Raw genomic sequence first — 16,257 nt, 5'->3', positions numbered from 1 at the left:
TATTTGATTAAGGTTTGGTTTTCCTATTTTGACTATTTTTTTTGTACCTGTTTAGGGATGATGTCAGGTAGATCCTCTTGTCGCCATGGCAACGTGCTGGGACCGCATTTACTATCCCGCTTGTCAACAAACTCAGAGTCAGAGGCCGATGAACTTCCCTCTTCATCTCTCTTTCTTTTCTTCTTCTTTCTTTTCCCTGTGGAGTGACGCTTGTGGAAGCTGGATTTCCTCTCACCTACAGAAGTTTAGAAAATAACCAGAGTTTACAGTCAGAGCACGAAAAAAATATTAGAAATTTAGAGGTACAACATTTGAAACCATAAAAAAAAAAAAAAAAAAAAAAAAAAATCAGTAGTCGCTTTTGCATTGACCCTCAAATTGCGCAAATATAACTTGTGCATAAAAATTTACCTAATGGAAAAAATGACAATTTTGACAAAATGACAAATGACAAAAACTGTTGTTTTTTGATCAGAAGTTTTTACTCTGGCAAGAGGGGGTTTTTCAGACACAGCGCAATTGGTATATCACGCAAATCTGCAATGGAAAGACCTGTTTCTGCAACTAGATTCACGAGAATAAAAAAAAAATAATAATAATGTTGATGGACATTACAACAAGTGAAGAAGAAAAGTTTTAAAAGAAACATGGTGAAGTATGTATGGATACACCAGGAAACCCAATCATTTTTTTAATTTAGTATGAGACAGAGGGGTAATATATAATAATAATGAATATATCAGTAAATCAACACCATATTTATGTTCAGCACCATGTTTATGGAATGACTTCTGCGTGTCATCTCACAATAATAAATCGTATTTGTGAATTAATGGAAAAACCGACATTACGCACTTCTGTTTTTTCGACATTTAGTAAATATTGGTAAAGTTTTGCGCAGATGTCCAATAGAAAAGCCACTAATGTTGAGAAAAATTAAGTCAAAAGCATCTTTGAGGGATTTTGGAAGCAAAGATAATAATTTAAACCAAACTAACCAATACAATGATATTTATCCCAATATAAAACTATATTATTTCATTTGTCATTAGTGTTTTGTATCCCGGACCCCTGTTAGAAAAGAAACACCTGAATTCAAAGTGTCCACATACTTTTGTCCATATATTGAACCTTTAGTTGGATGTAAATGAGCTTATGTTCCACAGGGGCTGATCTCCATATGATGTGTTGGTCAGACCTAAGTGCTAATTAAGGAATTAATTTAAATGTCACTATGAAAATGAATGAAAATGCAAAAATGAATGAACCAGTATTCTATTCATGGTCGGATTAATACGTTCACTGGCACTTGTATAAAATACTACAGACATGATGAGTTCTCTTGAATGTCCAAACCAAATGACACCTGCTGTTTCACCTTCTCTTAGCACCATCCATTTGACAAACAGCCACGTTTTCTAAAAAAAAACAAAAAAACACAAAGAACAGAGATGATCAGTGAGCTCACCTTGCTCCTTATTCTCCTCTGTTGGTCTTTCTCCTCTAACGAAGGAGAGAAAAAACAGAATTAAAAAAAAATAAACAGCATTTAAAAAAAATAAAAAATACGGCAGAAAACTGAAGTAAAACTTCAAAATAAAATATCAAAATAACACTATTTCATAACCTATTCCAAAGGTTCTATGAGCTCCATAATCCACATAAACTAGACTGTTTTTTACATTACATTATAAAATAATGGTACTGATTTAAGTATTTGACATTTGTGATGTGTGTTATTGTGACTAAAATGTGTTTATGAGATTTGCACTAAATTACACTTTTTACAGTTGTTAACTTGACAATGAGTACATGACAGCGTTAAATGAAGAGTCAATTTTCTGCTTTGTTTTTCTATCATTACATTGTTTTATTTTCTGAGAAATTAAAAATTTAAGTAAACATTAGCACTCTTAGTAGTGACATTCATTAATGCTTCCATTTTTTGTGTCTTTCTCAACTGATTTATCTCAGTTTCTTACAATATTATCTTCTGTATACTGCATTTTTCAGTGTAAATCATGTATTTTCCAATATTTAATTCACTGATCATGTAGATGTTCATTAAAGTTCAGAGTAAATTCAAAGGTTATTACATGACAACACAGAAAACCAAAGAAAAAGTGACTTTTTTAGTCAAATACATCATTAATTCATCATAAACCCAGTGTGTCCATCCACTGTCACTGAGCCCGTTTACATCTATACCAATACTCTGATCAGTATCTGATTTCTGGAGTTATCGGATTATTCCAGTGATCATATAAACAGGACAATCTGATCGACATTATCTGATAATGACAGTAATCTGAGCATGAGAAATCATAAAAACACACCTAGATTTCTCCCCAATACTCCGATGTCTTCATGCATGTGTACAGATTAATCTGATTTACTTTGGGGTTTTTTTTTTTACATTTGTGCATGTGTTTAAAAAAAAAACAAAACAAAACACATCTATATACATGGAAGTTATGCAATGACACCATGACCCAAAGGAAAAAGGTAAACAAACAATGAAATGAAACGAAGGACAGCAGCAACATGTGACCTATTCTGTAGTCTTATTAGCTCCTCCCACATTAGGACAGCTAACGCTGACACAGTACGCATTACCATGGAGACAAGACAAGACCGGATGTTTTGAAAATGACAGTAAGTGTATGTCTTACGTCATAACATACGTACGTACTCTGAAAGAAATAAAATAATGGACTGAAACATGTAAACCAGGGTTTTACAATTATCGCATTTCTGAAGTGCTTGTAAACGTGTCACATCTGGTTACAGCAATTAGATTCCTTTCAGTTATCGGATTTTTATGGTCATGTAAATGGGCCCATTGATCCAACTCCATGGGTTTTACTGATGAATCAATATTGTAGAAGATGACAGTGTTTCCACGGTAACTACAGAGCCTCTGAATGTCCAAATGGGTCATGTCTGATGACCATGAAAAGATGAAGAACTGTATTTTCCACCAATTATTTACATGTATTGATAGGATTAGTGGATCAACAGGTATTAAACATTTACATCAGTAGATGATTTTGGTCGATGCTGGATGTTTGGGTCTTTGAAATTTAAGCAACTACCAAAAATATATTAACTTTACAAAGACAGTGTTAGATTCTCAGGTTTGAGAAGCTTCAATCGAATATAAAAACAGGCATCTAACAACTGTATTAACACCAATTATTTACATTTATTGATAGGATTAGTGGATCAACAGGTATTAAACAGTTTACATCAGTAGATGCTATCCTAAATATATTAACTTTACTTAATTTTATTAATCCATAAAAAAGTAACAGTTGAAGCATTTGTGCTCAGCATTTTTATCTTACTTAACCGTTAAACACCTAAAACTATTCTTGTGGCGACTTCCAGATGAATTTTTTAGACTTCTAACTTGATTTAACCCTATTTATTAAACACTATCCTCCGCATTTGACATTTTTTCAGTGAAAATCGGGTATTTACACGTAAAAGTTCACAGCAAATAGTGACTTTTTCATCAAAATATATGATTAACTGAACATAAAAACAGACATCTACAACTGTATTTACACCAATTATTTACATGTATTGATAGAATTAGTGGATCAACAGGTATTAAACAGTTTACATCAGTAGATGCTATCCTAAATATATTAATTTTACTATGAAAGTGTTAAATTCTCAAGTTTGAGAAGCTTCAGTTTAACACTTTTAACCCAGAAAACGACATAGATAATGACACTATTTTCCAAACTAAAACTGTTTGTCATAATCTAAGTGTAGCAGCTATGAATTCAGTAACATGTATGTTTTCGCAGCCTTTTTCCTTCTATAGATGCTGTAAATGAAGTTTTATGCTGTAAAGTTTTGTTGTTATATTCAATTCACAAACTGGAGCCTTTTTTCTCAATTAATCTATAAAAAAGTAACAGCTGAAGCGTTTATGTTCAGCATTTTTATCTTACTTAATCCTTAAACACATAAAACTATTCTTGTGGCGACTTCCAGATGAATGTTTTTTAGACTTTTAACTTGATTTATCCTTATTTATTTAACATTATCCTCTGCATTTGACATTTTTTCAGTGAAAATCAGGTATTTTCATGTAAAAGTTCACAGTAAATAGTGACTTTTTCATCTACATACATTAAGTGAACAGAAAAACAGGCGTCTACAACTGTCTTTACACCAACTGTTTACATGAATTGATAGGATCAGTGGATCAACAGTTGGTAGTTTTGGTCGAGTGGTGGATGTTTGGGTCTTTAAAGGTCAAAGTTCACCTGAGCTGTTGTTTGGTTCCATGGTCCGACTCGTCCCCAGACTCTGAACTGCTCTCCTTCTGTTCCTTCTCCCGGTTCTTCTTCTTTTTCTTGCTTTTGTGTTTTTTGTGCTTCTTGTGCTTTTTCTTCTGCGAGCCCAGGTCTTCACGTCTGCTTCTGTCTGAGGTGGAATTCTGTCTTGCAATCATTCCATCGCCGCTGTCCACTCCTCCAGCAGCTCTAACACACACAAACACATGACATGGACTTGTATTTATGACCTTTAGAACATGGCACAGATCAAACAGGCTTGGAAACTGGTGTAAACTGTTCGGTTTGATGCTCCAAGTGTAAAATATACAACCTTGTCCTACATTTCAGGCTGTGTAGAGCTACTGTTAAATCAAATGACCCATTCTGTCTTGATTCTAACTTACATAAATGAGAGTTTACACAGTGGTAAAACAGTGGAAGTGTTTATTTTAAATTAATTCGATAACGGCTCGGTTTTCTGTCAAATAACAACATGGTTTTATGATGTTTCGCCTAAGTTCGACAGCCACAAATCTTCTTTCATAGTAGCATTAAAGACAAATTATGTACATTAGGTCGTTTGCACCAACACGGAGTCCAGACGCAAATGTAAGTGAATATATTAGAAATGTTCCAACTGCGGCGTAGCTTCACAAACATGACAGTTTCAACCAAAAAACACCGACATAAACTAAACGACCAGCTAAAACCAACGGAAATGACAAACACATACGCTTTATCCTCATTCAGGTCTTCAATTTCTTTGATTTTGTTTAATATAAAATCTTGGAAAATTTGCTCTATATTGGCTGCCATGTTTACGTGTGCATCTTGTTTTAAGGTCCGGGTAGAAAATGCGGAGTGTGTTAATAGTTCCGGGGACAGCACTGGCAGCGGGAGGCTGTAAAATCAAGCTTTTTTTTAAAATCGTTTTTATGATTATATTTTCATCTAAAACCCGAAAAGAGAAATATATGCCAATAAATCCTATATGTGAGAGTGAAAAGTAATGAGATCTGAAGTTTTATGTGTGTTTTGTAATTTCTAAGTCTGGGATAAATAAAGTACAACATGTAAAGTACAAATATCCATGTATCTATCTATTTAATACATATACAATGAATAATGAATGAACAGGATATTTTACACATTTAATCATGTAATTTAATATTATTAAATTATTAAATAAATTATAAATGTATTTAATAATTAATTTATCTATTTCTCCACACCGGTTCTATAATGTCATATCTTATCTGTATAATTGTGAGTTTTTCCTGTGTTGTTAAAATATTCTCATGGAAATATTTTGTAGTACAGGTGTTCTGTATGGATGTCAAGTGTATCCTGCAGAGTTTGGATTGTGCCACAAACTTTTTCATGTGAGGGAAAATAAAAACAAAATTCTGAACTCACCATCAAAGGGACATTTAAAATGAAAATACAAGGCAGAGGAAAATCTAATCAATATTTCAGGAGATTTATATTTAACTTGGAATTATTCTGATCCAGATCTTCCCTTTTGATTAGTACCAGTGATTATTGTCCTTATAAAAATGATTTTCCACTGAGGATCCAACTTCTTTTACTAAGGAAGAGGATTAGGGCCACTGGAAAAATAAAATTAATTAAGGTCCAGGATATTTTTTGTATAATTATTCTGAGAGAAAGAGTCAGAATTCTGAGAAAAAGTCAGAACTGTGACTTTTTTTCTCTGAATAATAATTAAAAAATATATATTGGTCTTTTTTTTCCAGTTTTTCTTCCGTACTTCACAGTCATAAATCCATTTTTAATCCAATCCGGTTGAGTTTGGCATCCTCCTCCTCTTCTTCCTCCTCCTCCTCCTCTTCTTCTTCCTCCTCTTCTTCTTCTTCCTCCTCCTCTTCTTCTTCCTCCTCCTCCTCTTCTTCCTCCTCCTCCTCTTCTTCCTCCTCCTCTTCTTCCTCCTCCTCTTCTTCTTCCTCCTCCTCTTCTTCCTCCTCCTCCTCTTCTTCCTCCTCCTCCTCTTCTTCTTCCTCCTCCTCCTCTTCTTCTTCTTCCTCCTCCTCCTCTTCTTCCTCCTCCTCCTCTTCTTCTTCCTCCTCCTCCTCTTCTTCACTTCCTGTTCAAACTGCTGCTCCTCCGGGTCTCTCCGTGTCCACATTCAGGTAAACTTGGACTTGTTGGACCGGGTCTATCTTTGCTGACCCTCTTCTCCCTCAGTCCGGTACTCGGTGCTGCGTTCACTGTCTGTCGGAACTTTAGTCAAACTTAGTAACTTAATAGTCGGGGACCACCGCCGCTGTTACCGCTGATGCGTTCAGGTACAACTCAAACATCTGAAATCTGCGCCTTTCTGCTCGTTCTTCACGCATTTAAAGATGGGAGATGACTTCCGGGTTGGTGGAAGGTTAGAAACTGGAACAGTGTGAAGGACAGCACAGTTCCTGACCCACTGCTGGAACACTAAACACATCTCAACCCGAATGAGCAGCTTTTCAGTTCTGGAAAACTAAAGTGAGGGAACCAACGCCCACAAACCTGGACCTGGAAAACCAGCTCCAGGACCAAAGTCTGGGTCCAGATTTGAGGAGGATTAGCTCCAACTGGGAAATGAGGGTTCCAACAGCAGCACAACACTTATGTACTGATATAAGAGGGAAAAAGGAAATAAGAAAAGAATATTAATATCTATAGTAGTAAAAAAAGACAAAAAACAGGTGATTAAACATGAGAAGAAAAAAAATAAAAAATACTAATAATAGTATTAACACCATTAATATCATACCATTCACTGACGTTTCCATCCTGTTGGACTCGACAGATGTGTACCAGTGCTGACTGTTGGTTTGTGATCATACGCTGCATCTGTTCACCTTTTCCAACACAAGACTGAGGACTGAAAACCCTGACTGTAATCATGTTAGTATTTACACTGTAGTGTCATTTTTAGTTTTACCCTCCAGTATCCCGTCCAGAGGCCCTTCCCAAAACCCCAAAAGTGCATAATCTGGGCAGTGCCGAGTTTGTGTTTGTTTTTATTTCCTTTTTTTTTCATTAACTTGAGCCATAAACAATAATACCAAATACACACTAACTCATGTTTTTTAAACCCTTCAAATGCCATGTTTTTAATGTAAACAAACCATATTTTCTAATGCAAAAAGCATTTAAAAAATTCAACATACTACATAAAATTGGATTATTTATTTTTTATTATAACAGCAACACTGGTTAATATGCTTTTTTTTTTTTTTTCCTGTTGGGTCAAATGCTGAATTCTAAAATGTGTCTGTACATTTTTTACTCACGTCACAGAAAGGTGCTGGTGTAGTAATACCATATTGTTTACTCTGCTGATTTTAGTGACTGGGTCAGAATTTCAAGAATTTTTCACTGTTTGTTTTTGGTCAAAATTGAAAAGTTGTTCATTTTTACACAATATGACCTTTTATAGCATAAAGTGCAAAGTGTGTATAAGATGCTCACCTGGAAACCAGAAGAATAACATAATGATCACTAGACCTGAAACCAGATCCTGGACTTCATCATTGTCTATACTGAGGGTGGGGTGTGAAAAGGGGCGGGTGTTTTTAAAATCCACATCCCAACCCTGAGGGATAACATCCGGGTCCCCCAGCCCAGGTATTTGTTGTGTATTCATGCATGCTGTACCGCATTTGTCCAGCAGTCACCGCCAAAGCCTTCACATGACTCGGGGTATAGCAACATGATTGTAAGGCTATTGTCGGGCTACACCGATGCAAATACCAGTATCAGGTATCGGTCCAATACTGAGCACGTGTACTTCTACTCGTACTCGTAAAAGTGCTCTGATACAAACACACTGATACCTCTCACAGCAGCTCATAGTGCAGTTCACCTCATAGTGCAGCAGGTATGAGGAGGAGGAGGAGTGATGTCAGCAGTGCGGAGATTGAACTAAATAAACGACGGTGACGAAAATAACGCTAAAGACACAGACGGATACGGACGTAAAGTTCTGTCCGTCCTCTGCGTATATTCCGTTCATAATTCCGGACGTTTTCCAGGAGCTAGTGGATGCGTGCCCAGATGGAGAATATAGAACAGTACCGCTGGGAACCATGGAGGCAGTGCGACTTTTCAAAGAGTGACTGTGAGAGTTTGTGAAAAACTGCTGACATATTTATGACAACTACCCTCATCAATATTGACATTAGTATCACATTAGTGTTCCGTCTGTCGTCACCATGTTTATTATTACTGACTTTCTTCTTCTTGTTCTTGTGAAAAGCTTTACTTTTCTTCGTGGTATTTGTCCAGTATGGTTAATTCAGAGCGGCGCCCCCTGGTGGATTAACTGACAAACGCTCATTCCAACACATTAAATGTCAGTAGAAGCACTTTGTTCCAGTCAGACTAATGATATCGACAATAAAGCACATTTACAAAAGGAACTAACAACTAGAATGGGATTATTAAATACTCATATCAGTACTTGGTATTGGCAAGTACTCAAATGTAAGTACTTGTACTTGTACTCGGTCTGGAAAAAAGTGGTGTTGGTGCATCCCTAAGCTACTGTATTCCAAAACTACTAATATCTCCAAAAATCTTGGCTCTATCAACTTCCTGTTTTCATGAGTCTGCTCCCTGACCCAAAGTACATCAGAATGCCAAACTGCAGCCGTCAGCTCTGTACGGGTTTAGTGTCATGCCTGAGATACAAACAGAGTCCACTTCCATTTTATAATATAGATTCCAGAAACACGTTCACTTGTTTGTCACTGGACGTCACTCAGTCACGGCAAAAGGCCCCGAAAAATGTGATAGAAATGACAAGAAGAAAAGTGAAGTGGTCCAGTCTTAGTGGATTAAAGTCTGTTTGTAAAGTTCTCAGCCTCCTGTTGAGGATTTACCACATATGGAGTGGATCCGTTTCAGCCTGACAGTCTGGAACCCACATCCACCGCAGCCTCAGTTGATGTGGAGAATTTAGTAGTATTGCAGTAGTTGACCAAGAACACTGGGTCCTTTTGGTGGAACCTATGGGGTTCCACCTCTGGCAGCTGCCATGGCGTCAATATTATAAGACTGATGTTATGAAATCGTGTTGTGTGTCACGCCAGTTCTTATGGCATTCTGCGTGCTAAAGGCACCCATTTTCGACATTGCGCCTGTTGTTCAATGCCATTTGATCGTGTGTCAATTTATGCCAAGATCTCCGGTTCACATAACCTGAACCCTGACACTCAGTGTGTGGTATTTGACGTGGCGTAAACATAGAAGCAGAAAGTTTATAGCAGATAACACGTCAATTAAAAGTGATGTGTATATTTATTTATTACTTTATTGATATCACGTTGGTATTATTTGGTCAGCTCAGGAGGGAAATGGTATGGGAGGGGATATGGTTTGATACTGGCCACAGGTGGCGCCCTGCATACCTTCAGGTAGTCCCTCAAATCCAAGTGCTCCTGTGGTGACTACAGTCCTGAAGGTCAGCTAATTTAATTTCCGAATCCAAGTCACATGATGTTTGGCATATAAAAGTTTGGGAAAAATTAGTTAAGACTGAAAGAGATGGGCAGCCATTTCATCTTCAGGTTATTCATGATGTTTTCTGTTCCAGCTGCTGGAGGAGAGCATTACTTTCCTCAAGACTGAGCTGAAGAAGTTCCACCAGGTTCTGAGTACAGATTACCCAGAATGCTTAGAGTCTGAGTGATGAGGATGAAGAGCAGAGGAGGAGCTCCGAGGCTTTTCTGAAGATCACACTGAACTTCCTGAGGAGGATGAAGCAGGAGGAGCTGGCTGAGCGTCTGCAAAGTAAGATGATTCTGTACAGATTGAACAGATGAAAATACTTGGATTTACTGTGAGACTGATGGTTTGATCTGGGTCTGCATTCAGGAAGTCGGTCTGGAGTTCAGCATGAACTGAAACGTAACCTGAAGCAGAAGTTTGAGTGTGTGTTTGAGGGCATCGCTAAAGCAGGAAACCCAACCCTCCTGAACCAGATCTACACACAGCTCTACATCACAGAGGGAGGGGCTACAGAGGTCAGCCAGGAACATGAGGTCAGACAGATTGAAACAGCATCCAGGAACCCACACAGACCACCAACAACCATCACATGTGAAGACATCTTTAAAAGACCACCTGACAGACATGAACCAATCAGAACAGTGCTGACAAAGGGCGTGGCCGGCATCGGGAAAACAGTCTTAACACAGAAGTTCAGTCTGGACTGGGCTGAAGACAAAGCCAACCAGGACATCCACTTCATATTTCCATTCACCTTCAGAGAGCTGAATGTGCTGAAAGAGGAGAAGTTCAGTTTGGTGGAACTCATTCATCACTTCTTCACTGAAACCAAAGAAGCAGGAATCTGGATCTCTGAAGACCTCCAGGTGGTGTTCATCTTAGATGGTCTGGATGAGTGTCGACCTCCTCTGGACTTCAACAACACTCAGATCCTGACTGATGTTACAAAGTCCACCTCAGTGGATGTGCTGCTGATGAACCTCATCAGGGGGAACCTGCTTCGCTCTGCTCGCCTCTGGATAACCACACGACCTGCAGCAGCCAATCAGATCCCTGCTCAGTGTGTTCATAGGGTGACAGAGGTCAGAGGGTTCACTGACCCCCAGAAGGAGGAGTACTTCAGGAAGAGGTTCACAGATGAAGAACAGAGCAACACAATCATCTCCCACATCAAGACGTCACGAAGCGTCCACATCATGTGTTACATCCCAGTCTTCTGTTGGATCACTGCTACAGTTCTGGAGGACGTGTTGAAGACCACAGAGGGAGGAGAACTGCCCAAGACCCTGACTGAGATGTACATCTACTTCCTGGTGGTTCAGGCCAAACTGAAGACCGTCAAATATGATGGAAGATCTGAGACAGATCCAGCCTGGAGTCCAGAGACCAGGAAGATGATTGAGTCTCTGGGAAAACTGGCCTTTAAGCAGCTGAAGAAAGGAAACCTGATCTTCTATGAAAAAGACCTGACAGAGTGTGGCATCGATATCAGCTCAGCCTCAGTGTACTCAGGAGTGTTCACACAGGTCTTTAAAGAGGAGAGAGGAGCACGCCAGGTCAAGATGTTCTGCTTCATCCATCTGAGTGTCCTGGAGTTTCTGGCTGCTCTTCATGTCCATCAGACCTTCATCAACACTGGAGTCAATCTGCTGTCAGGTCTCCTATCTTCTGTTTGGTCTAAACTATTTAAGGATAAAACTGTAAAGTTCTACCAGACCGCTGTGGACCAGGCCTTACAGAGTCCAAATGGACACCTGGACCTGTTCCTGCGCTTCCTCCTGGGTCTATCACTGCAGACCAATCAGAGTCTCCTACAAGATCTGATGGAACAGACAGGAAGTAGCTCAGAGACAAAGAAGAAGACAGTTGAGTACATCAAGAAGAAGATCAATGAGAATCTGTCTGTAGAGAAAAGCATCAACCTGTTCCACTGTCTGAATGAACTGGAGGATCGATCTCTGGTGGATCAGATCCAAGAGTACCTGACAGATGGACGTCTCTCCAGGTCTGTTCTGTCTCCTGCTCAGTGGTCAGCTCTGGTCTTCATGTTACTGTCATCAGATAAAGATCTGGATGAGTTTGACCTGAACAAATACTCTGGTTCAGAGGAGGCTCTGCTGAATTTGCTGCCAGTCGTCAAAGCCTCCAACAAAGCTGTGTGAGAAGAACCAGAGAAAGAATTTCATTTGTGAATCCATCCTTTTAACAAAACAGATCAATAACTTTACACTCATTTTCACCATTTTTTTTCTGTCCAGACTGAGTTACTGTAACCTGTCAGAGAGAAGCTGTGAAGGTCTGTCCTCAGTTCTCAGATCCCAGTCCTCTAGTCTAACACATCTGGACCTCAGCCACAATGACCTGAAGGATTCAGGACTGAAGATCCTGTCAGATGGACTAAGGAGTCCAGACTGTAAACTGGAGACTCTCAGGTTTGGATTCAACACCTAATGCATCTGATGATCATTAAACCCCTGGTCTACATTTAAAGGATCAGCCGAAGCAAATCATTTGTACCAATATTGAACAAAAAACAACTCCCTGGTAGATTCATATACAAGTAGAACTCCTGTTCTCCATCCTCATTTTCTGTCCAATGTTTTGTGTTGCAGATTATCAATGTGTCTGATCACAGAGGAAGGATGTTCTTCTCTGGTCTCAGCCCTACAGTCCAATCCGTCCCATCTCAGACTGCTAGACCTGAGCTACAACCATCCAGGAGCCTCAGGACAGGAGCTGTGTGCTCTAGTGGAGGATCCACACTGGACACTGGACACTGTCAGGTATGGACTGAGCTGATGCACACACACAGAATGTGTGATAGAACAGGTGGAGCTGACAGGAACACTGTCACAGCTGAGTCCACATCCTGGACTGAAGGTACCAACGGGACATCATGACTCACTTAAATACACACACCACTTTTAATTGGTGTGTTATCTGTACGCATTATAAGTTTTCAGCGTGTATGTTCTGTCCGTTAGCCCCCCGTCCAACCTGAATCGATGCATCAAATACCACGCACTGAGGGTTAGGGCTAGGGCAGGGGTGTCAAACATAAGGCCTGAGGGCCAACACCGGCCCACTAAAGGTTCCAATCCGGCCCACAGAACCAATGTGCAAAGTGCAAAAATTACACTGAAGTATTAACTGTCCTGGGTGTTGAGTTTGTTTTAGTTCAGGTTCCACATACAGAACAATGTGATCTAAAGTAACATAATAAGCATTATGACCTATAAATAATGAGAACTCCACAGTTTCGGAATGTGAAAAAATAACAGTTTATGAAGATATTTACATTTACAAACTACCCTTTAACAGTAAAATGTGACTAATCCAAACAAATATGAACCTGAAATGTCTAAAGAAAATAAAGTACAAGTTGAACCATATTCTGTGTGTTACTAAATGTTTTGTACATTTGTAGTTCTGATCTGGAATGCACGTTAAGACAAAAAAATTGTTAAAATTGCACTTATTTTTCTCAAGAAATGTCTTTTTTTCTGTTTATTCACATTTTTTTTGCGAGAGGATCATTTGTTAATGTAAATATTTTCAGAATTTCTCAGTTATTAAGTTATTCATAATTTAATTTTTTGCACTAAAAGAGGAAAAATTTGGAGTTGTCATTATTTATCGGCATTTATGTTATTATTTTATTGGTCTGAGCCACTTAAGATCACATTGGGCTGTATGTGGCCCCTGAAAGAAAATGAGTTTGACACCCCTGGGTTAGGGTTATGTGAACCGGAGATCTTGGCATAAACTGACACATGATCAAATAGCGCTGAATAAAACACGAAAAGGTCAAAAATGCATATGGATAGCACGGCAAATGCCATAAGAACTGGTGTGACACACAACACCATTTAATGAGATCAGTGTGAAGTTCCAGACCACGGTCACAGACCCAGACCTTCAATAAGGGACTAACAGGAACCATGGACTGGGTGTGAACAGAACAGCTGGAGTGGATCACAGTGATGTCATGTCCATGTTTAACGCTGCTCTGACACCCCCCCCCCCCCCCTCCTTTCAGGTTGGACCCCAGTGGAGTCCGATGGTTGAGACCAGGTCTGAGGAAGTGTAAGTGGATTTACATTGGATTACAGATGAAACCCAACCTGAATCCTATTAGACGGCAATGTTACAGATGGTATTAAGTTGAAACTGGTTAGTTTTCAACGACCGGGACAAGTCCCCATTATTATGTAACAGCTGGTTCGAGATCCGAACATAATAATGGACACCAAACCACCAGTAACAGTGATTTACCGAAGCTTATTGAAGTAATAGAAAATGAACCAAGTCAAAAGGAAGACCAGCTGCTGGTTCAAGCACCCTCATGTGCTACTGAAGCTGAAAGGAGAGGGAGTGGGTTTGTTTTCCTGTGTTTTAGGGTCAAAACAGGGTGAAATAACAGAAAAAGACAAAGAGGAACTGAAGTTTGACAGGTTTGGACTAAATAAGGCACTCAGAAGGTACATCAATTAGAGATTTAGGATGTTGAACATCAACTGGAACACACTGAACAACAAGGATTTGAATTTAGGCCCGGTAGTTTTAGGTTTGGGCTCTTTTATTTATTTTTTTTTCCTAAATCAGTCCAGCAGCTTTTTGACACCTGGTTGAACTCTAAAAAGCAGTTACACAGACAAAAAAAAGCAACAAAATGAACAAAAACAGCAAAATTGATCAATGAAATGAGCCAAAATGAAGAATAAACCAACAAAATAATAAGTAACATGAACAAAATAAGCCAAAAACTGAACAATACTGAAGAACAAATAATAAAATAAAAACAAAATATAAAAAAATAAACAAAATGAGTGACAAAATGAACAAAACAAATAAAATATTTACAAAATAATAACTACCATGAAAAAATATGCACAAAAAAAAGACTAAAATGAAGAGAAAAAAAAAAGAATAAAATAAGCAAGAAGTATATTTGAATTTAGGCCCAGTAGTTTTAGTTTTGGGCTCTTTTTTTTTTTAATTCAGTCCAGCTGCTTTTTCACACTTGGTTGAACACCATAAAGCATAAAGACAAAAGTTGGTAAAAACACTGTAAAAAAAAAAAAAAAAAAAACAGAAAAGAAAATCACGACAACACTGGAAATGACAGTAAAAACAAAAAACCACAAGGAAAATGTGAGAAAAAAAAGTTGAATTCATCTATTTTTATTGTGAGTCAGTGTCACTCACTGCTGTGTTTTACCCCCCCATTCCACAGGCAATGGGGGGGGGGGGTGCACTGAGCATGCTCAGACGCCTATGGGAAGAACAAAGTGTTCTATCAGCACGTTTTGAAATTTTTCCTATTGAGCAAACGGTTGAATTTTTATGAATATTGAATGTTGATAACACTCACCACAGACACGTCAGGGGTTAAAGGGTTAAAGCTACAGCACACCATTATTAAAAACACAAACAACACAACGAGAACAGGACATTCACCAAGCCCCTGATTTAGTTTTGATTTATCATTATTCCTAAGAAAAAGACGATGAATAATAAAAATGAGAAAACCGGTCAAAAGTAGGCGCTTCTGTTTATTCCAGTAATAACAGTCACTTTATAACTGACTGAATATATGATGTCACTGATCAATATATGATGTCACTGATCAATATATGATGTCATTGATCAATAACTGCAGCTGTTTTGTGTTTTCTTCTGTCCATCAGATTTCTGTGAACTTAGCCTGGATCCAAACACAGCGAACAGAAACCTCAAACTGTCTGAAAACAACAAGAAGGTGGAGCATGTGGAGGAGGTTCAGCCATACCCTGATCATCAGGACCGGTTCGAGCCGTGGGAAGAGGTGATGTGTTCAACTGGTCTGACTGGGCGCTGTTACTGGGAGGTGGACTTCAGTGGAGAGGTTTCTATAGCAGTGACTTACAGAGGAATTGAAAGGAAAGGAGGCTGTAGAGAATGTGGGTTTGGATACAACGACCACTCCTGGAGTCTGGAATGTTCTTATGGTCAGTGCTACGCCCTTCATAATAAGAAGAAAAGCCTTAATAAGAAGAAGAAAACCAGCCTGGCTCGGTTCTCCTCCTGCTCTGGTCGAGTCTCAGTGTATGTGGACTGTCCTGCTGGATCTGTGTCCTTCTACAGAGTCTCCTCTGACAAACTGGTCCACCTCCACTCCTTCAACACCACATTCACTGAACCACTGTTCGTTGGGTTCACCCTCTGGTCACTGGGATCCTCAGTGTCTCTGTGCGATGTGCAGATGTGAACATGCATTCTTCTTCTTCAACAACTGGACTAAGGCTACGATCAGACAGCAGGTCTAAATGCACATTTTGGATTTTTTGGTGAAATTCATTTTTTTGTGTGTGCTTGTTCATATAACACATTAAATGCGACTTCTTTCAGTTTTGAGTATGAACTGAATGTGACCCTAAAGTGACCCACGTGTGCAAAAGAAGTCCTGACG

The 16,257-nt window shown here is 38.8% G+C and overlaps 2 protein-coding genes across 2 annotated transcripts; one reads left to right on the top strand and one right to left on the bottom strand.

The window, feature by feature from the left end:
* Positions 1–32: 32 nt before the first annotated feature.
* On the bottom strand, positions 33–5,169 carry LOC115436324 (DNA topoisomerase 1-like). The gene is made up of 4 exons (XM_030159172.1): positions 5,029–5,169; positions 4,284–4,502; positions 1,469–1,503; positions 33–235 (listed from the first exon to the last, which is right to left on the bottom strand). The coding sequence occupies exons 1-4, from the start codon at positions 5,109–5,111 to the stop codon at positions 33–35; spliced, it is 540 nt and encodes a 179-aa protein (XP_030015032.1). The 5' UTR covers positions 5,112–5,169.
* A 4,710-nt stretch (positions 5,170–9,879) lies between these two features.
* On the top strand, positions 9,880–15,633 carry LOC115436316 (NACHT, LRR and PYD domains-containing protein 12-like; the record flags this gene model as incomplete). Its single annotated transcript, XM_030159164.1, has 6 exons — positions 9,880–9,945; positions 9,977–10,088; positions 10,173–11,964; positions 12,065–12,238; positions 12,419–12,589; positions 15,497–15,633. Coding segments are annotated over 6 exons (2,325 nt in total), but the record flags the coding sequence as incomplete, so codon positions are not given.
* Between the last annotated feature and the right edge of the window lie 624 nt (positions 15,634–16,257).

This window comes from Sphaeramia orbicularis, chromosome 2 (genome assembly GCF_902148855.1).
Source record: "Sphaeramia orbicularis chromosome 2, fSphaOr1.1, whole genome shotgun sequence".
In the NCBI taxonomy this organism is placed as follows: domain Eukaryota; kingdom Metazoa; phylum Chordata; class Actinopteri; order Kurtiformes; family Apogonidae; genus Sphaeramia; species Sphaeramia orbicularis.
The sequence above is the reverse complement of the archived record's forward strand: the minus strand, read 5'-3'. Positions and strand labels throughout refer to the sequence as shown.

Bases quoted from the DNA above. Each gene is read 5' to 3' on its own strand.
- LOC115436324 (XM_030159172.1), bottom strand. From the start codon at position 5,111: ATGGCAGCCAATATAGAGCAAATTTTCCAAGATTTTATATTAAACAAA. The intron at 1,504-4,283 runs GTGAACTTTGAC...CTCCTTCGTTAG, and splicing joins GGAACCAAACAACAGCTCAG to AGGAGAAAGACCAACAGAGG. The intron at 236-1,468 runs GTGAGCTCACTG...AAACTTCTGTAG, and splicing joins AGAGGAGAATAAGGAGCAAG to GTGAGAGGAAATCCAGCTTC.